We start from the raw sequence: 22,446 nt of genomic DNA on the forward strand, positions 1-22,446 counted from the left end.
GGGGGGGGGGGGGGGGGGGGGGGGGGGGGGGGGGGGGGGGGTCAAATGAACCATTTTTAATCGAAAATTTTAGTGTTATGTATTTTGAAGGGTTTTTTGAAGGCTTTAAAATTAGATTGAATTTGTTGAAATTACCTTGTTTGGGCATGATTTGGAGAAGTCCAGTTTACCTCACCCTTCCTAACTCTGTATACCCTAAGAAAAAAATTATGAATAATGAAAAAAATTAATTTTGTCTTTTCAGATCACAAAAGTTTGAGTTTTAATCTGACACTCAGTTTTAGTTTTTGTAAAGAGGGAACAATTAGTCTTTCAGAAATTTCAATGAGACTTACATTGGTAAAATATCATATTTCAATGGACAATATTTTTAAATATTTCAAGGGGACATGCATTCGTAGAATATCATATTTCATTGGGTAATCGTTTAAAATATTTTTTATCAGCTATGAGAAAGTTAATTAAAGTTCTTTCTTCATAGCCAAAGATTTTTCCTCGCTTAGCTATTTTTAAAAATTTTTCCTTATTCTAAGTTTAAGATTTGATTAGCTTATTGAACAATTCCTATTATGAAATATCGAGTTCGATAAATCGATTAATTAAATTGAAATTCTCTATATCTTGAGCTTTCCCGACATTAAATTTAAATAATTTTGGTATTTACTTAAATACCTATGGTTAAACAACTCCACTTCACCTCGTTCTCGCCTCTAGAGTCCAATACAAAAAAGAAATAATGAAAAAAAAAATTTCTCTTTTTAGATCACAAACGTTTGGGTTGTGATCTAAACCTCAATTTTATTTTTTGTAAAGAAGAAAAAATTCATCTCAAAAATTTAAGTGAATATCATAACTCATTGGATAATACTTTTCCTCGCTTATCCATTTTTAACATTTTTTTTCACTCTAAATTTAAGATTTGATAAGTTTATTGAACAATTTCAATAAACTTATTAAATCTCAATTTCTAAAAATTGATCAATTAAAATAAACTTCTCTATATCTTCAGGTTTTTCGACTTTAAAATTAGATATGATTCATCCAAAATTATTTCAAATGAATCGTATGCTATTAACTTTTTAAATTAAGGCCCGGGTGGATTATCTTTCGAACGTTATCTCCATTGTTTTTCCATCTTCATAATGTAAAATATATCACAATTTCCATTGGATTTTATATCACGCAGGAGTCCCTAAAAATTATCATTGTACAGTCAAAAAAAGTAGAAAAAAATAAACATTTTCAACGAGCGTTTTTGATAAAGGTTAAGAAATGAGTCCGATAGAGAGGAAATGGTGAATGGATAATTAATTTATCATGGTAACTAACGATCTGACTACCATTGACTACTGTGACAAATGACGACCTAACAGCTATTAGATACATCAAATTATTAATTTGCACTTTCCTCCCTATTGGGTTTATTTCCCAATATTATTCAAAAACGCTCTTTGGACATGTTCAGCTTTTTTCAACGTTTTTTTTTTATTGTACAATCATAATTTTTGGACATTCCAGGGCTATGTAAAACTGAATAGCAATTGGAGATCAGATCAGATTATCAAAATGAAAAAAAACACCCAAGATTACTTTCGAAAGATAATCTACCCGGGCCTTAAATTAAAACTAGACATTTGCGCGCGCTTTCGCGCGTGCTCATCTGTTTGTTGTGGAAATGAAAAATAGTATATTTCGTTACGAATGCGGAAAAGTGTTTTTTGGCGAGTGGGAGGTTTATATCACGAGCCTTCGGCTCGTGATATAATCCCACGAGCTAAAAAACATTTTTTCACGAGTTACGAAGAATATTTTTCATCACAATGTGGCGGAAATTGGACTTTTAGGCACGCGGAGCGTGCCGAAAAGTTCACTTTTCGTCACAGCGTGATGAAAATCGTATTTATTAAACCTCATATACTCATAGATGTTTTATAAATATTGATAATGACTTGAAGAGAATTAAAAGAATGAAGAGTGAAACAGCAATGAATCATTTTTAATCTTCGATTACTTCTTTTTTTTTTACTTTTTAAAATAATCCGATTAAAATCTGTAATTATTGAAAAATGAGGGGAGGGTTATGAATTGATTTCCTAGAAAACTGAAAAAATTTCTTGAATTCTTTGGAAAATTTCGCAGTTTTCCAGATAACCGTAGATCTTCAAAGATTTTTCTCGAATTTCTTGGGAAACCGAAGAATTTTCATGAATTTTGTAGAGTTTAGAATTTATGTATGAAAATCTGAGAAGCAAGAATTGATCATTTTTGCGGATGACAAATATCAAAAAATTAAAATTTGGGAAGTGAAGAATAATTTGTGAGTGCAAAAAAATTTAGAAATGCTGTTTTTTTTCTCATAATCAACAGTTAGGCAATTTAGATGTGTTTTGATATAAAGATAAACTTCACACATGAAAAAATGAAAAATATGACGCAGAAAAAATTTTTGGCATTTGAAGAATTTGAAAATACCGGGAATTTTTTTCAGCTACTACTTCACGTGACTCATTGATCAATCAGAATTGAGGATTAGCGGTCAGGCCGTTTCGAGATATTTCGATGTATAAAACAACTTCACATTTCTTTCATCTTTAGTGAAATAGGATAATATAAAGGAGGAAGGAGGATAGGAGGATTAGTAAATAGGAGGATAACCACTAAATACCCATTTAAATAACCAGCCTTCAAACATCTCCATTCCACCTCACCGTCTACAATTCTCAAACCCCCAACAAAATAATGATTAATAATTTTTAAAAATTAATTTTCTCTCTTCAGATTCCAAATGGTCGAGTTCTGAGCACCCCCAGGAGACCCAGAAAGCCCCCCAGAAGGACGCCGCCCAGGAGGAAAGCCCACTACTCCCCCAGTTTTCATAAAACCCCCCCGAAGTGAAAAAGCAAAAAAGACTCTAAAAAACACCGAAAACCGTAAAGTGCGCTCGTAATAATGGCAGAGGAGGGTGTGGAGGTGAAGCAAGTGGGTCCCTCATCACCTCGCAGTCCCCACACATCAGTGCAAAAGCCACCGAGTCCCCGATCCCCCAGACACGCCAGAAGGATCAAATTAACAGATCAACAGTTGGAGACAACAACTAAAGAGGAATTGGCAGCCAAGTGGCGTGAACAGGACTTGTATATCGAGTGTCTTGAGGCACAGTCGGCAGCCCAGGAAGGTACTGACAAAAGACTAGAACGAGGGGTGATTACCTCGTTCTCAGAAACAATAATTAACATTAAAGAGATCATTTTTTTTAAGTTGAAGAGAGAAAAACATTTCGAGAGTTATGACATTAGAACGAGTTTTTTAGAGACTTTAAGATGGTTTTGTATTGACATTGAGACATATAAGATTTGTTTATTCATCATTATTGAATTATTCATGATGTTGTTTAGATTAAGGATTTTAGAATTAAGATTTGCGAAGGATTTCTGTGAAGTTTCGTGATTTGTTCGAGTGATTTTGTGATTTTGTGATGATTTTTTGGTCAATTCTGTGGGTTTTTTTTCAAGTGGAATATCAAACAAGTGATTGTGAAGTGATGTTGATATTTATTTCATGAGGAAAAGTGTTTTTTTGGGGAATTTTCTGCTGTTCTCAGTCGCTGATGAATTTTTAATAATTGAATTGCTGTTTTTCACACCTGCATATTTCTGCAAATTCACATGCAAGTGTGCAGAACAGTTTGAATAAATTAAAATGAATTCCTGAGTCTGGTTTGTTCGTTTGGTTGATCGATTTTTGAAAATTCTTGATTTTTCTAAATTGGGAAATGGATGTTTTTTCGGAGATGCTTGGAGTTTTTTGAGGAACATTGGACCCAGGTGGACTCTCTGAATGATAATTTTGTTATTGTAATTTTGGCTCTCAGGGAATGTTCATTGTTAACGATTTTTTGTTTTTTGTTAATTTGATTATTTAGGGGAGTTGGCGAGTTTGAGGGAGTCTGAGGATAAATATCGACAGCAGTATGGGGAAGCGTCACACAGGGAGAAGATACTTGTGAGGAGACTCGCTTCCAAGGAGCAGGAGTTACAGGAATATGTGGTAAATTACATTTCAGTAGCGAAACGGTAAAACTATTCAAGTCAACTTGGATCTTAGCTAAGTTCTTGGCGAATATCTCTGAATCTAGGGGAGATAGCTAAATTTTCGTAAAGAACTTTTTTGTTGCTCTCGATTTGCTCTACAAAAAATGTTTCATAAAAAATTTTGCCATCTGCCTTAGATTCCGAGAAATTCATAATCAAAATCGACTTGATTTTTTTTTTCATTTTTTTAAGCCATCTTTTTTATTTTTCTTAGTGTAGTTTTTTTACTTGCGAGACTCTCAATTCTCGTTTTCCATCGTTCATGTGAATTCCAGAATCAAATAGCGGCAATGAAAGCCGCCCAATCACCGTCCGCTTCATCTCTACGATCGACATTATTGGATCCAGCTGTCAATATTTTAATTCAAAGATTGCGACAGGAGTTGATAACGACAAAGGCCAAGCTTGAAGATACGCAGAATGAATTGAGCGCGTGGAAATTCACTCCCGACAGGTAACAGCATCGATTTCTCCATCTTTTAGGCATTGAATTCACTTTCATATAATTTTTCCAGCAATACTGGTAAGAGACTGATGGCCAAGTGCAGACTTCTTTATCAAGAGAATGAGGAACTCGGTAGGATGATAGCCAGTGGGAGAATAGCCAAGTTGGAGGGGGAGTTGGCACTGCAGAAGAGCTTCAGTGAGGAAGTTAAAAAATCTCAATCTGGTGAGTTCTCAGATTCTTTCAACAGACGATTGATTGATTAAAATTTTATTTACTGTGCATTGTGTTGTATAAAATAAAGTAATGACAAAGTCATACAGCAGTGGGAGATGGCCAATAATGTGTACACAGGGCTCACAATATGAAAAAGAACGAAAACAAGTGGGAAATTGGTCGCGTATTGTATATAATACAGTTATTTTTGCTAAAAAATTAGCAATATGCTTCCGAATGGTTATTTTGCACATCATTTCCTTCTATCGTGTATAATTCATTGTTTATTTCGTTTTATTAAATTGAATAAGATTTCTTTTCAACTAATTTTGTCAGATTTTCAACTTAGTTGAATGTTATCATCGTCATTATTCTTATTATCCATTTCTTCTATACAACCGATTGTCTTTTTTACGGTTCCATCTCTCCCTTCAACCCTTCGATAAAATGTTAATAGAAAAATTTTATTTACACATACTTGAATGAATTTGAAACATCACATTTGAAGAAACCATCAGAAAGCTCACTTTTAGGGAAATTCATGAAAAATTCGAAATTTTCAGCAATCATCATAAAAATTAAATCAACCAATATAGCTATCGTAATCATCTTTTAACTTTGATTTAATGGCATTAAAACATACATTTTACGCTATGATTGAATTCATTTGAAGCATGATATTCAAAGACATTCCCGGAATTCTGATTTTCAAAAAATTCAAAATTTTTGCAAATTTTCAAATAAGTCAAAATAACAATTATTGCTATTGCCTTCATCCTCAAACTCGCTCAAAAGGACATCCAAAAAAATTTTTTAAGCCATCATTCAATCAATTCAGAACATTTTTTTGAGCTATCGTGGAACAATCGATTTTCGAGAACATTCGAAAAGTATAAAAACTAATCGATGAATTAAAATTTAATTTATGGCACGCCGTGCAATAAGTCGAGTTTATCGCACGATGTGGCATAAAATAGTATAGACCACTCGGACATAAACTTCGTTTTCAACGAATGTGAAGTTTACAGGCCGAGCCGAAGGCGAATTTGTGCCCTTGTACTCTAATGTACTATAATGGCGATTGATAAGGCCTACATTTGAAAAATGAAACTTTTTCGTTTACTGAACCTTTTTCGAAAATTATTATTCACTATAAAAGTAATGAGAATTATTCTGAAAATATTCTTCATTATGAAAGTTCCGAAAAATGTCTGAATGACATTATAAATGATCAAAGTAATAAAAAACAATTGAAAGAATATTACCCATTACTAAACCAGCGGCTAATATTATTGTATTCAATATTATCGAGTCGTTACAAAATTTGTTTCTTCCAGAGCTCGACGAATTTCTCCAGGACCTCGACGAGGACGTGGAGGGAATGCAGAGTACAATTTACTTCCTCCAGCAAGAATTACGTAAAGCACGTGAATCAGTGACCCTCCTGCAGCAGGAGAATGCCTCTCTAAAATCAACGAGTGATCAAAATCTGTCAAACGGTCTGTCCCCGCACACTCCACCTCTCAAAAAAGAGGATAACGACGATGATGATGTTAAAAGTGAAATAAACAATATGAAATTGGATAATGATACCAGTGGTGGGTGTAAAATTGGTGCAAGAACTCCACCGTTAATGGATGATAAAACGACTGTTGAAAAATTAGATACTAATATCGATAATAATGACGATAGTTCGAGTGATTCAGCAGCATTAATTATTAAAGTTGATAATGAAGAATTGACAGATCGTGAGTATGACGATGATGATGATAAAATGAAGAAAAAAATATGTAGGACTAAATGTGGTAATACTAATGCTAATGCCAATGGTGATGAGATTAAAACACGGTGCAGAGACAGAACTAAGAGGGATAATTGTGATGATAATGAGAGTGATGATGATAGAGTTAAAATCAAGAAGAAAAAAAAAAGTGACAATTCGATGGATTTTAATGATGCCGATGATGATGCCATTGTTATTACCAATGGGGAAACATTGCAGAGTGATCCTGAATGAAGTTTCATTCTTGTCATTGAGTGAACAAGTTTTTCCCCGTTTTTTTTTCATTATTCAAAGAAATATATAAATTTTTATGGAGAAAAAACCATTCATTTGTCGTGAAATTTGAGTTTCGAGGCTGGGTGATGAGCAACGTGTAAATTTATAAATAAATAATTGATATTAAATATTAATTGAAATACTTGTGTATGTATGAGAAATTTATAGATATATTATTATATAATATACCAGAGAAATGAACAAATAATTAAGAATTATTGAGGATTTAATTATTGTGAGCAGTGGATCACAAAATTCGAGGTTTCACGGTTGAAGAGGGAAATGTACTAATTTTTTTTTCGAAATTTCTCATTCTTCCGTTGGTTTTTTTATGGCACAATTGTACAAATCGAGGAAAATAAAAAATTTAATAATTTTTACAGGTGATTTAAATGAATATGTAATTACGGAAGAATAAAGAAGAACAACAATTATTGTTTTATATGAAGAAAAATGGATTTTTTGTTTTATTTTATTAAACATACTGTGGGGTACTACCCTTACCTACAGAGAGGAGGAAGCGTCAATACAAAAAGAAATCAAAATAATAGTGCAGAGAAGAATAGCTCTAAACTAACTACTCTTGGGGGCTAACCAATGAAATCGCTGGGAGCGAACCAATGATGGGGCTCAGCCAATGAGATCACTGGGTTCCCCTTGATCTCATTGGTTGGCCCCCAAGAGTAGTTAGTTTAGAGACCACTTGATGGCTCTTACATCTACGTTGCGATCACGAAAACCCATGAGTATAAAGTGTTTTTTGGCTTGTGGAATTAAAACACTTTTCCGCACTCGTATCGAAATAACTATTTTGCATTTTCTATCAAACATTGCGCATGTTAATTTACACTCAACATTGGCAATTTACAGATACGCATTCGTGGGAGTTCATGCTCAATGAGCTAATGAGATTAAAGGTTTATAAGCCGCGGCTTTTTCGAGCTAAAAAAATCCATTGTAATAATCGCTGTCAAAGTCAGGGCTTTCTGTTCTTTTCTCTGGAAGAACAGGGATTGTGGTACTGGGCCGCCGAATGGTGGTTGTGGTCTTGGGCTGACGAACCGTGGGGCTTTCAGTGAATGGCTCCCGAGGGGTGCTGGCTTCCGGAATAGGATTTTTATTAATTGAATCGTCGTCGTTATTATCATAGTTGTAATCGTCATCGGGATATATCGGCGAACTCTAAAAAAAATGTTCCATAGACTGTTAGAATTTTTAAAACGAATTATGAGCATACCAAGAGCTATTGAAGGGCGGGGAAAAATTTGAGCCATGAATTCGCAGCTGAAGAGCGCTGGAAAAACGTGAAAAATGGCTTTAAAAATTTATTCATTTAGCAGAAAACGGGGGAAATGAGTTGAGGGTGATCTGAAGAGGATAAATAATTTTAATGAATGTTTAAAAGTATGAGGTGGGGCGCCGCCATCTTTAACGTTCCTTTTGGCAGTGGGAGGGGAATCCAAGTACGATGGCGGCGCCCATTCCTGCCACCACCTCGCATTTTTGAAGATTTTTTAAAATTATTTATCGTTTTCGAATCACCTTCACCTCGTTCTATCCAGTTTCTGGAAAGGGAACAAATTCTTCGAGCAATCCTTCAGAGTTTTTCGTTTCCATTTACCAGTGAATTAATGGCGCAAAGTTTTCCCCGCATTTCAGTAGTTTTTTTTACTCCCGAGCCCTCTTGATATGAGTTTTAAAAAAATTGACAATTGAGTATGAATATATATTATATTTTAGTGTGCTTTACTCACATTGACCAGGTGAATTACCAGAAGCAATGCCCCAACAAGAACCCACAGCTTCATCATCACGAAAAAGAATTCAAGTGCACACCTTCCAGACACCTGACGAGAAATATCGACGAAAGAACTGGCATTGAGTGTTATTCAATAAACCAGCGATTATTTTTACGCACTTGACGTGATTTCACTGCTGCATTTCATGAATTGTAATACCCCAAGACCTCGAGAACTATCAGAAATATCTGAATGAATGAATTTTAAAGGAGTATTCTACAAATAAATCAATTGTTTGAAAATGAGAGTCCTCTTCGTGAAAGTATTTTTTTAGGAAACGAAGAGGACGAATTACTGTTTAAAATGAGAGAACATGCGAATAAAAAAGTATATTTATAACAATGATAAATATTCATTTCAAGTTACGGGATTTCGCACCGTCTCGTCATGATAAGACGTTTTTTTATAATCATGATGCGATTGAATTGTTATGTACAACCAAAATCCCCAAACAAACGTTCAAAATATTTCATTCACAACGAAATCATCACATACAAAGACCCTTGAGAATTTTAACACGAATCCACAAATTTTATTCTATTTCGTGCAATAATAACCAACTGTCCAGATTTTGCTGACCAGCGCTAAGGATCCCTTAAAATCATAATTTATTTCTAAAAGAAAACTGGAGAATTTCCTAGAAAAATCTGGAATTTGCCAGAAAAATCTAGAATTTTCTAGAGAATTCTAGAATGTTCTAGAATAGATGGCGCTACTAGCGATAAGGAACCATAAAGACTTTTTCCCTAAATGCCTCCACATAATGAAAACAGGCGTATCCACGTAAAAAAAAATAGATTTTCAATCGAAGTTTTCATCGCTTCTCACGAATTTCCCCCTAGTAATGCTATAGCAATTCGTATTCGTGAAAGCACATATGGATTTCAATCAACTTACAATAATAACGTGATGATCCTATTCTAAAAAGAACATACACTTAAGGGGAGATGGAACCCCTTTGTTTACATCAAATCTTAGAATTGTGTTTTCTCCTACAATTATTAATTTCTATCTATGAAATTACTTTATCGACTCGATTATTGCATTGGTGAGTCAATGAAGTAGTTTAATGAATAAAAAATAATAATTGCAGGAGAAAACACAATTCTAAAGACTCATATAAACGCAGGGGTTCCGTTACCCCTTAAAGTCGGTCCTATTCTAAAAAGAACATACACTTAAAGTCGATAACTATCGATATCTCGCAAGTCTGTCACGCTTATTCCTCATTGGTTCCAGTCGTCTGAGGCGGCAAATTTAATTCATGATTAATTTGATTTTCACATTTTCAATTATGATTGTTACGATTACAGCGCGCGTTCGGTTTCATCCTATTCCTGTTATAAAAAGAACTTACACTTAAAGTCGATAACTATCGATATCTCGCAAGTCTGTCACGCTTATTCCTCATTGGGTCCAGTCGTCTGAGGCGGCCAATTTCATTCATGATTAATTTGATTTTCACATTTTCAATTATGATTGTTATGATTACAGCGCGCGGCAGCGCGCGTTCGCTCTCGTCCTATTCCTGTTCTAAAAAGAACGTACACTTAAAGTCGATAACTATCGATATCTCGCAAGTCTGTCACGCTGATTCCTCATTGGTTCTAGTTGTCTGAGGCGGCAAATTGAATTCATGATTAATTCAATTTTGAGATTTTTAATTATGATTGTTACAATTACAGCGCGCTGTAGCGCGCGTTCGGTCTCGTCATAAAAAAGGCAACAAGTTGGCCGGCGCGCGGAGCGCGCGTTCGATCTCGTAATTTAAATATTTTTTAATGTCTCCCACATCTTTCAAATGCCAGATGGTCACGTGATCGAGTCACGTGGTCTGCCATATTGTTTTTCCCCTGAAAGGAATTTCGGAGCGAGAATCGCGTGTTTTTCGCCGAAAAATCGGAACAATTTGATTAATTATTTATTGACAATGGGGAATGCAGCACCACAAGCTGTTGCGGTAGAGGCCAAACCCGAGAAGGACGAGAAGAAACTCAAGCCCTGTTGTGCATGTCCAGAGACTAAGAAAATTCGGGACACTTGGTGAGAAAAAATTATTCTTTGTTTTTTCACGAAAAAATAGGTTTTCATAAATTCTCACGTGTAAATACGAAGGAATTACTATTTTTATCTCTCTTGGGGATCTTGTGGAGCGACTCAAGGTCTGTGACATGTGCGTCGGGTTGTTTTTAAGCACTCAACAATGACATAACCTTGAAAATGCCGACAAGGCGTAATTTTTCTGATGCAATTCTTTGAAAGAACATTTGGAAACAAAATTTTTTCATAATCATTGTTATTTTTTTCATCGTTTCACACTTGAGATCATATTTTGCAGAATGTAATTTACATGGTGCTCATTATATCTCATTGATTTTCAAAATTTCCCATGGATTTTCATTAAAAAAAATTGGAGTTTCTCTATTGTAAATTTTTAATAGTGAAAAAGGAACTGTTTTATATTTACAATAACTCTACATTGGCAGAGTCAAAATATCCATTTTTTTTCTTCATTTTAAAGATTTTTTCCAGACTTTGAAATGAGATTTGACTATTTAAATCGCTTTATTTATTTAGAAGATATTGAAGATTCCGTGTCCTCACTCTAGCTTAAAAACGTCTTAGTTCACTTCACCAGTTTTCCACGGAATTCCTTCTTTTTCTTGTATTGATAAGGATTATTTTTGTTTTCAGCATAATGGAGAAAGGCCAAGAGGAGTGTGGTCACCTGATCGAGGCCCATAAAGCCTGTATGCGTTACCTGGGCTTCAACATATAGATGAATCCCTGATCATTCCCCCAGGTTGTAAAAATCCACGAAAAATATTTGATCTTCGCGTTTGCACCTTCGTATTCCTTACGAATAGAGTCAGCAGTATCTTCAGGGATGTATAGTATAATTTACCTATGACCCTAGTTTAATGTATATTACTTATTGATTAATCAATGAATTAATTAATTATTTCTATCGATTCTGGTTAATTTATGCTGTTGCAAATCCACCTGTAAAATACCTGAGTGAGGTGATGAATAAAACCATTGAATATTTATTATAAATAGTCAATTTTATTCAAGGAAAATCTAGTAAAGCATATAATTTACAAATATTGACGATAATTGAGTAAATGACAGGTTTAACAATTTTTTTTGTAGCAAAATGGTTGAACTGGACGAGTCCAAGAATTTCGTCTGAATTATTTTGGAAATATGTTAGAAATTATTGAGTTTGGGAGAAATGCAGTTCGACGTTTTACTTTAAACTCCTTAGTATCCAAGATATTCACGAAATAATCGTCGAATCTCTTTGTTCTGGACTCATCTCCTGTTATTTACCACTTGACTAACGACTCAGTCATGACAAATGCTAATAAAACGAGCAAGAGTGATTCACTGAGGGAATAAATGGTAACAGCCTTCGTCAATCTCTAATAATTAATCAACATCAATCATTTACAATGAAAAATAATTACAAACTCATGAAAAAAAAATCACTATAAATAAATTCTGGGAAATTGAATCGATGGAAATGAGGAATCTCTCGATATTACTGAATATTTGGAGCTTCAGATAATTAAAGAGCAATCAATACTTGACTCAACACCTTCACATAATCTTTTTAAATTCATCTATTGATTATTAAAAATAATAGGAAAAAAATTGTATTTTAAATTCAATTATTTATCAATGATTTATTTATCATAAATTATTCTAGAAGTATGAAAGTATAGTTGTACTTTATGAATTCATTTTCTCATTCTTCTCGTTAATTTTAATTATCTTTCTCTTCGTGTTCTGTGAACGATTAATGAGGCAAATAGGTGCTCGTCTATTTCGTGATAATTAACAATTTTTTTAAAATTTGTAGTTCAACGCTCAACTGGGCTAAGCAATTATTGACTAGTTGGATTGTTTAAATGATGAAAATTAGAGGGAAAGAAATTTAATTGGTACTTTCGTATTACTGGAAATTTAAATAGTAAGAGAGAATATTTTTCTTCTTTTTCAATGAAAATTTTGTCTTCTTTCGATGGTTCTAGACCTCGAGTCCAGCCACGAGGTTTCATTATTTCGATTTTTTCTCACACTTTCTCGAAGTTGATTGGGTCGAAAATATGTTGAGCAGTGGTTGTCTCGATTTTATTGGATTATTTCTCCTCGATTTTGAGTTTTTGAATTTTCTCTTATTGGACAAGTGGCTCTTGTCAGGCTTCAATTTATTAATTAACACACTAGGATCAGGAGGCGATGAGGTCCCGGGGTCTCTGGTGATTCTCATCTCTCTTGGGGGATTCTAAGTGTTCTCATTACTTTGCTTAACTGCAAACAGAATTAATAATTAATTCGTAATAATCATTAATCAATTCATTACGTTTTGATTCAATGAAAGAATTAATTGTTCTATTGAATCTTTTTTTAAAGAATTAAATTACTCATTGAATTAATGAAAGAATCAATTATTTTTATAATATTAAATAAATAAAATAAATATACTGTCTATAAATGTGGATAATGTTACCTGATAACGAGATTCGGAGTCCATCGTACCAACAACAGCAACAATTTGGTACTGCCTGGCCTTCATAGCAGCAGTTGATTTTCTGATGAGTCTCATGGCACCTGGTGCACTAGATGTACTATTGAACTGTCCCATCTGCACTGGTGTGTGGCTGGGATCGAGCACTAGCATTGTTATAGAGCCATCTCTCAGCTGCTCCACTCCCATTATCGTTCTACTGTGACCCTGATGTTGCAGGTAAATTGGAGGTTTGAAGTCATCACTCTTTTGGAAATATTGAAGAACCCAGTTGAACATCTCTGGGTGACTTCCATCTGAGCCAGTGGGTCGATGAAAATCCACCAGTTGACACCTAAAATCAAACATTTTTTTACAATTAATAAAAAAAGCGTCAATAAATTTCCCCAATTTCCATCATTTATAGCCCGGTGGCCTGGCGTAGTGGTTAAGGCCGTTGCCTCACAACGGATAGGTTCCAAGTTCGATTCCTGGCCGGGTAGAATGGTGAGATCTAACCATTTTTAAAGTCTTGATCAATCGCCATATAGTCTCATCAGACTCGAAGCGATATAAAATAAGCATAAAAAAAAAAAANTAGTCAATAATTGCTTAGCCCAGTTGAGCGTTGAACTACAAATTAAAAAAAAAACTCAATTATCACGAAATAGACGAGCTATTTGCCCCATTAATCGTCCACAGAGCACGAGGAAAAAGATAATTAAAATTAACGAGAAGAATGAGAAAATGAATTCATAAAGTACAACTATACTTTCATACTTCTAGAATGATTTATGATAAATAAATCATTGCTAAATAATTGTATTTAAAATACAATTTTTTTCCTATTATTTTTAATAATCAATAGATGAATTTAAAAAGATTATGTGAAGGTGTTGAGTCAAGTATTGATTGCTCTTTAATTATCTGAAGCTCCAAATGTTCAGTAATATCGAAAGATTCCTCATTTCCATCGATCCAATTTCCCAGAATTTATTTCTAGTGATTTTTTTTCATGAATTTGTAATTATTTTTCATGGTAAATGATTGATGTTGATTAATTATTAGAGATTTACGAAGGCTGTCACCATTGGTTCTCTCAGTAGATCACTCTTGCCAGTTTTATCAGCATTAAAACCCACCTCATCCTCAAACTGGAGAACAGAGTGACGACTTCAGTGGCTCCAATCCACTTTCTAGTGTTAACCAGCTTTCCCCCGAGCTGCTCAGCCCCCTGGACATCGAATCCCTGAGCCCAGGCCCACTCGATCATCCTCTGGAGTCTCGAGATCGATGGCATTGAGCTCCTCAGGGGATTGTCAGAGCCAGTATTCCCGACTGAGCTCCAAGCCCTGTAGACCAGCTCATTGTACCCAGTGTGCTGCAACAACGACGAAATCATCATCTGGATGTTCCTGTAGCCGCAACCCCAGCCTTTGTCCCCATACGTTGAGCCATAATGATCGACTGTTGAGCACATCCAAGTGTTTATCACGTTGCTGCATCCTTGACTCACCGCTCTCACCTTTGGTACCAGCCCTAGACATCAAAATATCATTATTCATTTCAGTTTAGTCTCTTCAATAAATGTATTGATGAATATATGTGGACGTCCGCACGAAAAGGGACCACTTGTCGACATGGAGTTGTGTATACTCTGATAATATTTATAACATTCCGAACATTTGGAGCCCAAAATGATCCTCATAGAGTCAAAAATGACGTCGCCGGAGCAGATGAAAAAAACACTTTAACATGAGTGTGAGTTGCTGTGACGAAAAAGTGAATATCTTGAAAACTAGAATCAACAAGGTGGTCCCTTTTCATGCGGACGTCCACATATATTTCTTTCATTTTACAATTATGTCAGGAGTGGAATATCGAAATCATGCTTGAAAAGAAATTCTAACCATCGAGCAACTATTCCTTGAATTTTTTCATAGAAATTAATCAAAAACTTCATTTAAAAACTAAGGAATTTTTTTTGAAAAAATGGAACTTCAGTCGAAAAACCGAACAAAATGAAGGAATGAGTAAAAAAAGAAGGGAATTTTGAGTCCAATAAAAGGAAGTTTAAGAAATAGGAATTGAACATTTCAAAGCTGCATTCAGTACATTCACTGACAGCAACTAATTCTTTTCTTGTAACACAATAAGTTTTCTCTGCATCATGAAATCATCAGCAAAAATGCCTGATCACTTTGCTCTCCTACAAAAGCAATCTAAAAAGAATATCCCTAGATATTAAAATATCATTATTCATTTCACTCTAAACTCACTAATACATCTATTGATGAATATATCATCTGAGGAAAAGTTCTAACCATCGAGTAATCATTCCTTAAAGTTTCTTCGTAGAAATTATTCAAAAACTATTTTAAAAAACAATTTTTAGAAAAATAGAACTTCAATAGAAAATTCTAAAAAATAGGAATTAAACATTTCAAAGCTGCACCCAGTAAATTCACTGACAGCAACTAATTCTTCTATCGTAACACAATAATTTTTCCCTGCATCATCCCAAAAATGCCTGATCCCTTGCTCTCCCCCAAACCCAATCTACAAAAAAAATCCACAACATAGATATCTTCAATGTCCTCCTGTGTCTTCCTCACCTCTAGTGCAAGAGCTGCCATCATCAATGCCATTGTGCTCAGCAGCTTTGAGTTCAATCTGCCTCTCGTAGAAATCAGCAACCGACATTTCCCCAGCATAGACAGCCCTCTGCATATTGGTAACACTCTGCTCCCTGAAATTACCCTGATTATCCATTCCATACTGCGCCCTGAGCATCTCAAACTCCCTCTGCTCCCTGAGTTTTCTGACTTCCTTCTCCCTCCTCTCCATGTCCCTCGCCAGGAGTCTGTCCGAGGACGAGTCCGGAGTGACTGGTGAGGGTGTCCCCTTCTTGGAGAAGTGCTCCTCGATGTGAATTGTCAGTTCCTCACTGGTTCTGAAGGACGTGCTCAGGCAGACTGGACATGTGGGGGTGTCAGGTCCACTGGAGGCCACGTCTGATCGTTCGCCCGAGCCCTTCGCAGGACTGAGGATGTCCTTGTGCTCGATATTCACGTGGAGCTCTAGGTCAGATGAGTTTGGGAAGGATGTGACACACAGAGGGCAGTTGAAGATGCTGTCGCGGGTCGGGGGGGACTCTGGGGGAAATGAGGGGGACGTCAGGTCGAAGTGCTGACGATTTATGTGCTCCTCCAGGCAGAGGGGACTGTCGGAACTGTAGGGGCACATCGGGCACTCCTGGACACGCGGCTTTGGGGAGGCGTAGGAACGCAATTGGAGGTTCAGACTTGTGCGCAGGGGAGAGCCGTGACCTGCTGATGATTCTGGAAGGATGAAAATTATTTTTAAAAAGAACACGGATTCAAAGGTTTAATAGGAAAACCTGTTAGTTGGTCTGGGAAATTCTGGTGGAATTCTATTGGAAAATTATATTTTTTGGCAATTCTTTCTATGAAAAAGGATGGGCACTATCTGGAATTGAAAATGGGAACTCAAGCAGGGCAGATATCTCGAACGAGTAGAAAAAGTAAGGCGGTTGCTATGAACACAATCGTCTTGCGTCGAATTTTCATGAAGCCCGCCTAACAAATAAAAGAGTTAACTAAGTGGGGGAGATTGGGATAAAACGGTCACTTTTGACTTTTTTTTAATGTTAATATTATGGCCGATTTTAAGCACTTTAATAAATAAAAGAGAATTGAATACCATTCTGTGAAACATGAATAAACGAGCCATAATTATCCAAATCATTTAGGTCAGAGGATAATAGAATAATTCTACTTTCTTAATATTGCGTTTACTAAGGTTTTCTTCGAACAAAGTTGAGTAGAATTAATTGCTAGAATTATGAGATTCTCTCACATTTTTGACGTTAAGGATAGGAGAATCTGAATGCAATATCGTGAAAACGATGATCGATTTTTTCACTTTGAACAAATAATATTAATATCCAAATACAATATTTCTGATATGAATAAAAAGAAGATGTGACTCAATATTCCAAATGAAGTTTTAATTTTTAATTTGGTACTGAAAACATGAGATGACAATATTCTAAGCACGGAATTATATTGACGAGATGAACAACAGATTAATTGAATTACCGCGTGAACTAATTAAAAATTGATAACAGTGTGGGCACACACTTTTACCAGAATATCAACAAACATTGAATTCCAGAAGTTCACACTCTAAAGTGTGTTCTGGATGGAATTGAATTGTAATTACGATTATAATCTGATTCAGTGAGCATAGGAATTAGAATATTAGCAAATTGTTTATTGTAATATTAAAGTTTAACAGCTTATAAATTGGGACATGTGAGAATGACTGTAAACAATTAATTGAATGGGGAATACCGAATCTGACGGGAAAAATGGCACACGCTAGTTATTACAATTATAATGTTCCCCTAGGCCTGTTCAAATAAAGGATTTTGTTCATTCTGTTCATATTCAGAATTTTGTTCATTCCAAGTGATTTTTCCATGCATTTGTAATTATTGTTCACGACGAATTATTGATATTAATTGAAAATATAATATTTTCGTAGTTTAGTAATTTTACCGCGCTGTTAGAAAATTACTCCTGAAAATTCAAGTAAAAAATCGTGAAAATTTTCAACAATCACTCATTCACATAAAAAATCAGTTGAATTCTGGAGTATTCAATGGAATCGCAATTTTCACCTCCACATGATAATGAAAATTATTAAATAATTTGAAAATTCAAGCAGTAATTTCTCATGAATTTCCAACCTGAATGAGATATTCCAAGAACGACTTAATCTTAAATTCAATTCAAATTCCCAATATTGAGAATTCAAGTGCACCTATTGCTGAATTTTCAAAAAAAATCGATGCACTGAATTGTGAAACTAATTCATTCTTCTAAAAAACTGAAATGAAATTGAAAGAAAATTAAATAAATAGGGGAGAGTCGGGCAAAATGGGACGTTTCATGATCTTTTCTAATTGTTCATATCTTCACTTATGAATGAAGATATCGACAATTAGAGAAGATATCAATACGTCCCATTTTGCCCGACCCTCCCCTAAGTGGGGGAGATTGGGATAAAACGGTCACTTTTGACTTTTTTTTAAATGTTAATGAGGGGCTGAAATGTTGATGAAATTTAATAATGTTCCTTTCAATGCAAATAACAATTTTTTCTCTTTGTGACGAGCCTAACTTGAACTCAATTGATAAATTCAGTAGTGAAGTGGTAAACGGAGATAAGTCGACTTATCTCCCAGTTGAGTTTTTGAGGAATATTTCCAAATCTAAGGGAGATAGCGAAATTTTCGTGATTACATTTGTTGTAGCACTCAATCGGCTCCACAAAAAAGGTCATAACAAACATTTTGCTATCTACCTTAGATTCCGAGATAATGATTGAAAACTGGTCAATAGTCAAAACTGACTTATCTCCTTTTACCACTTCGGTACTGAATTTGTTTCTGAGTTATGAACAATTTAAAAAAAGTCTAGTGTCCATTTTACTCCACCCTCCCCTAAATATAAATAAATAATGAAAAAATAATAAAATTGAATGAAAAGTCAATAACAATGAAATTTAAAAAATTGATAAAATTGTCTTACCACTGTTGACATTCGCTCCACCCGCCACACTCGCCGCATTATTAATATTATTGTTGTTGTTATTAGCTATGGGACTGGGTAGTGGGCTGGGTGCCTTGGAGTCCCTGGAGGAATCGCCACCTCTGGCAGGCTCGCTCCAGCCATTGAGGAGGTGTGATTGATGCGACTGTATCGAACTGTTTAATAATTCAGAGGATAAATCCTGGGTCATGTCGTCCTCCTTCACCGAGTCCTCCATCGTCGAGTCGTCGTCGATGAACGCCATCATATCGTTCTCCGGAGTGCTGAATGAAAACAGAATCGATTGAATTATAAAAGATTTTACTGGCATTTTCTTCTCTTTTTTTACCATTTTCTCCGCTTTTTGGGGACAAACTCGGGACCGATGGTCATGGCGAGGGGTTTTGGGGAATCCTGAGGGTTTCAACGGCTTTTTGGGGGTCGGGGGTCGCGGTGCTGTTAACGGGGCGACGAACGAATGGAGAATGAATATGAACGCCATCTGTTTCGTGGAGTGTGGTGGGGGAAGAGGAGTGGGGGAGCAGGGAATTTTATTTGGAGCGAGAGAGAATAGATGTCGAGTTTTTGGGGTGATGTTGAGATGATGGAATATTTTGGGGGTTTAAATATTTTTTTTTAGAAATGATTTTGTTATTTTCGTAAGTTTTTTTATTTTTTTTTCTTCAATTTTTAGAACGGCGAGGGAGACGGGGATGAGAAAGCCGAAAAATCTCGAGAACGAGTGGTTTTATGAGAAAATAGCTAAGAACCTTTTTTGTAGCTCGTGCAACTTTGCACAAAAAAATTATTTTGATGGTTTACTCTAAATCCCTTCGTTTCAGAGATATTTTTGAAAAAATCGTCTTTTTTTTCTTTAATTCTTAGGAGGGAGGAGGGCGACGGAGATGAGAAAGCCGAAAAATCTGGAGAACGAGTGGTTTTATGAGAAAATAGCTAAAAACCTTTTTTGTAGCTCGTGAAATTTCGCACAAAAAATTCATTTTGATATTTTACACTAAACCCCTTCGTTTCGGAGATAAATTTGAGAGAATCATCGAATCATTTGTGCGCGGGAAGCAGGGGAATTTTATTTGGAGCGGGAGAGGGTGGATGTCGAGTTTTTGGAGTGATGTTGAGATTATAGAATATTTTAGCGATTTAGATATTTTTTTTAGAAATTTTTCATTCATTTTTGCAGTTTAAAAAAAATTTTCTTCAATTTTTAGGAGGGAGAGGGAGATGGGGATGTGAAAGTTGAAAATCTCGAAAACGACTGATTCTATGGAAAAGTTAAAAAAATAGTTAAAAAATATATATAAATTTTTTTTTATATCTCACTATAAACCCCTTCGTTTCGAAGATATCCTCGGAAAAACCGTCAAATCCGTTTGTTCAACGACTTAATCGTGACAAATGCTGATAAAACGAGCGAGCGTGATCCATTAATCAACATCAACCATTTACCATGAAAAATAATTACAAATTCATGAAAAAAAATCACTAGAAATAAATTCTGGGAAATTGAATCGATGGAAATGAGGAATCTCTCGATATTACTGAACATTTGGCGCTTCAGATACTTACAGAGCAATCAATACTTGACTCAACACCTTCACATAATCTTTTTAAATTCATCTATTGATTATTAAAAATAATAGGAAAAAAATTGTATTTTAAACTCAATTATTTATCAATGATTTATTTATCATAAATTATTCTAGAAGTATGAAAGTATAGTTGTACTTTATGAATTCATTTTCTCATTCTTCTCGTTAATTTTAATTATCTTTTTCCTCGTGCTCTGTGAACGATTAATGAGGCAAATAGGTGCTCGTCTATTTCGTGATAATTAACAATTTTTTTTAAATTTGTAGTTCAACGCTCAACTGGGCTAAGCAATTATTGACTAGTTGGATTTTTTAAATGATAAAAATTAGTGGGAAAGAAGTTGAATAGGTACTTTCGGGTTACTGGAATTTTAAAGGGTACGAGAGAACGGAGAAAATGAAAAATAAATTGATTTCAATCAGAAAAAAGTAGAAGAGAAAACGATTAATCAGCCCCAACCTCGGCGTGAGATAATCCAAATGGGCACTATTAACATGCAGCAACATCTCAGCCGGTGAAATTTCTCCCAAATCGCAGAAGGGACAGCTAGCAGCCCCCTGCAGATGATAAATAACCATGTGCGATCTCATCTCCTCGTCATTGAATCCCTCCAATCCACATATCTCGCACGTGTAGTTCATTTCCGGTGCTTTTGACGCCGCCATCTTAAGCACTTGCTCCACTTCCGGCTATCACCTGTCGTCAAGAACCAAAAAAATCCATCAGTCCCCAACGCAATTTCCAAAAATCTCAAAATCCCAGGGAAAAACTCCCCTAAATTCGAATCTCTGAAAGTTCACCTTAAAACGAAAAACAAAATTCTCTTCCCTCAATTCAAAAAAATTTTTCGAGCTTAAAAAAAACTTACGATCAATAATTTTATTTTTTCATTTTTGTTTCACTTTCGGGGAAGAATCGATCGTCTCCCGCAGCCCCATACGACCGATCGAAACGATAAAAAAAATGTGTGAAGGGGAGAAATTTCAAAAATCACAAATAATTTCTGAATAAAATATCAATAAAATAAATTGAATTACCAAAATAACAACTGGATCGATGTCACTCTCGAAATACTACATCACCACCGTGAAAGTGACCCATATTTGCCACTAATTTGTCCCCCCATCCACCCCCGAGTGAGTGCATCAGCACTCGCGACCAACTTTCAACGAGAGAATAAACCACAGAATTTTATTTATCTAACAGTGTGCAGATTTTTCAAACGGCTGTTATCGTCAAATGTACCACTTAATGCACTGTTACAACCGATTTTTCATGGATACAATTTGTTGGTGATTAGAGGCGCCCGTGTTGGCTCAAAAGAACCCAACACGGCGCCTTTCTCGACCCCATATGACAGATTATATCACCCCCCTTGGCGTATGTACTTCCGCGGGATATATATTTACTTTACATTGCATCAGGAAGGGCAAGTGGCGGCGCTCATTTCAACCCCTGAATAGGGGGTGAAAAATGGTCGAGGTTCCTGCTTTGCCGACTGGAGGGAAGTAATCAGAACGTGATAACTTGATTTCCGTTTTTATTCGTTCATTTATTTATTCACTCTACAGAAATCGGATGAAGTGGATTGCGGGTCATCTGGAGAGGATAAATAATTTTAAGAAATGTTTGAAAGTACGAGGTGGAGCACCGCCATATTTAAAGTTCCTTTCGTCACAGAGAGGGGTCCCCGAGCAAGATGGCAGCGCTCCCTTCTGTCACCTCGCATTTTCGAACATTTCTGAAACTTATTTAGCCTCTTCAAATCACCTCCAACATGCTCCATCCAGTTTCTAGAAAGTGAACTAATCTTTAAAGTTATCTTTCATATTTTTTCATCCCCGTTCACCTGAGAATTAATCACGCAAAGTTCTACCCGCGTTTCAGTAATTTTTTTTACAACTCTGATTTATTTTCTTTGTGAGAATAAAGTGATGCTTCATGTAAATGTTTGAAAATATAAGGTGGACCGCCACCATATTTAAAGTTCCTTTCGTCAGAGAGAGAAGGTCCCCAAGCAAGATGGCAGCACTCACACCTGTCACCTCGCATTTTTGAACTTTCTAAAAATCATTTAGCCTCTTCAAATCACCTCCA

General features: G+C 35.5%; 2 protein-coding genes across 3 annotated transcripts in view; one reads left to right on the forward strand and one right to left on the reverse strand.

Annotated features, from left to right (window-relative positions):
- Positions 1-7,254, forward strand: part of LOC107037014 (pre-mRNA-splicing regulator WTAP) — an 8,639-nt gene extending 1,385 nt beyond the window's left edge. Inside the window, exons 2-6 of the mRNA XM_015255324.2 lie at positions 2,779-3,175; positions 3,923-4,047; positions 4,367-4,545; positions 4,607-4,761; positions 6,090-7,254. Coding sequence (XP_015110810.1) covers positions 2,950-3,175; positions 3,923-4,047; positions 4,367-4,545; positions 4,607-4,761; positions 6,090-6,769 — 1,365 coding nt within the window. The 5' untranslated portion in view covers positions 2,779-2,949 and the 3' untranslated portion in view covers positions 6,770-7,254. The remainder of the gene's footprint in view (positions 1-2,778; positions 3,176-3,922; positions 4,048-4,366; positions 4,546-4,606; positions 4,762-6,089) is intronic.
- Positions 7,255-11,656: 4,402 nt separating this feature from the next.
- On the reverse strand, positions 11,657-21,705 carry LOC107037136 (zinc finger-containing ubiquitin peptidase 1). Of its 2 annotated transcripts, XM_015255524.1 has the most exons (7): positions 21,387-21,705; positions 20,809-21,045; positions 18,742-19,025; positions 15,739-16,464; positions 14,266-14,662; positions 13,127-13,478; positions 11,657-12,927 (listed from the first exon to the last, which is right to left on the reverse strand). In XM_015255524.1, exons 2-7 carry the CDS (start codon positions 21,012-21,014, stop codon positions 12,883-12,885), a joined length of 2,010 nt encoding a protein of 669 aa, XP_015111010.1. In that variant the 5' UTR covers positions 21,015-21,045; positions 21,387-21,705; the 3' UTR covers positions 11,657-12,882. The 2 variants fall into 2 exon arrangements, with proteins under 2 accessions (XP_015111010.1, XP_015111011.1); XM_015255525.2 differs by lacking the exons at positions 20,809-21,045; positions 21,387-21,705 and adding an exon at positions 19,091-19,294.
- Between the last annotated feature and the right edge of the window lie 741 nt (positions 21,706-22,446).

The sequence above is a fragment of the Diachasma alloeum genome, unplaced genomic scaffold (assembly GCF_001412515.2).
Source record: "Diachasma alloeum isolate Michigan unplaced genomic scaffold, Dall2.0 Dall_scaffold_00213, whole genome shotgun sequence".
Lineage (NCBI taxonomy): Eukaryota > Metazoa > Arthropoda > Insecta > Hymenoptera > Braconidae > Diachasma > Diachasma alloeum.

Coding starts and splice junctions, on each gene's coding strand:
- LOC107037136 (XM_015255524.1), bottom strand. CDS start 21,014: ATGGCGGCGTCAAAAGCACCGGAAATGAACTACACGTGCGAGATATGT. Junction 19,026..20,808: donor TTGGATTATCTCACGCCGAG/GTTGGGGCTGAT, acceptor GTTTTCATTCAG/CACTCCGGAGAACGATATGA. Junction 13,479..14,265: donor TTCTCCAGTTTGAGGATGAG/GTGGGTTTTAAT, acceptor GTTTGATTTTAG/GTGTCAACTGGTGGATTTTC.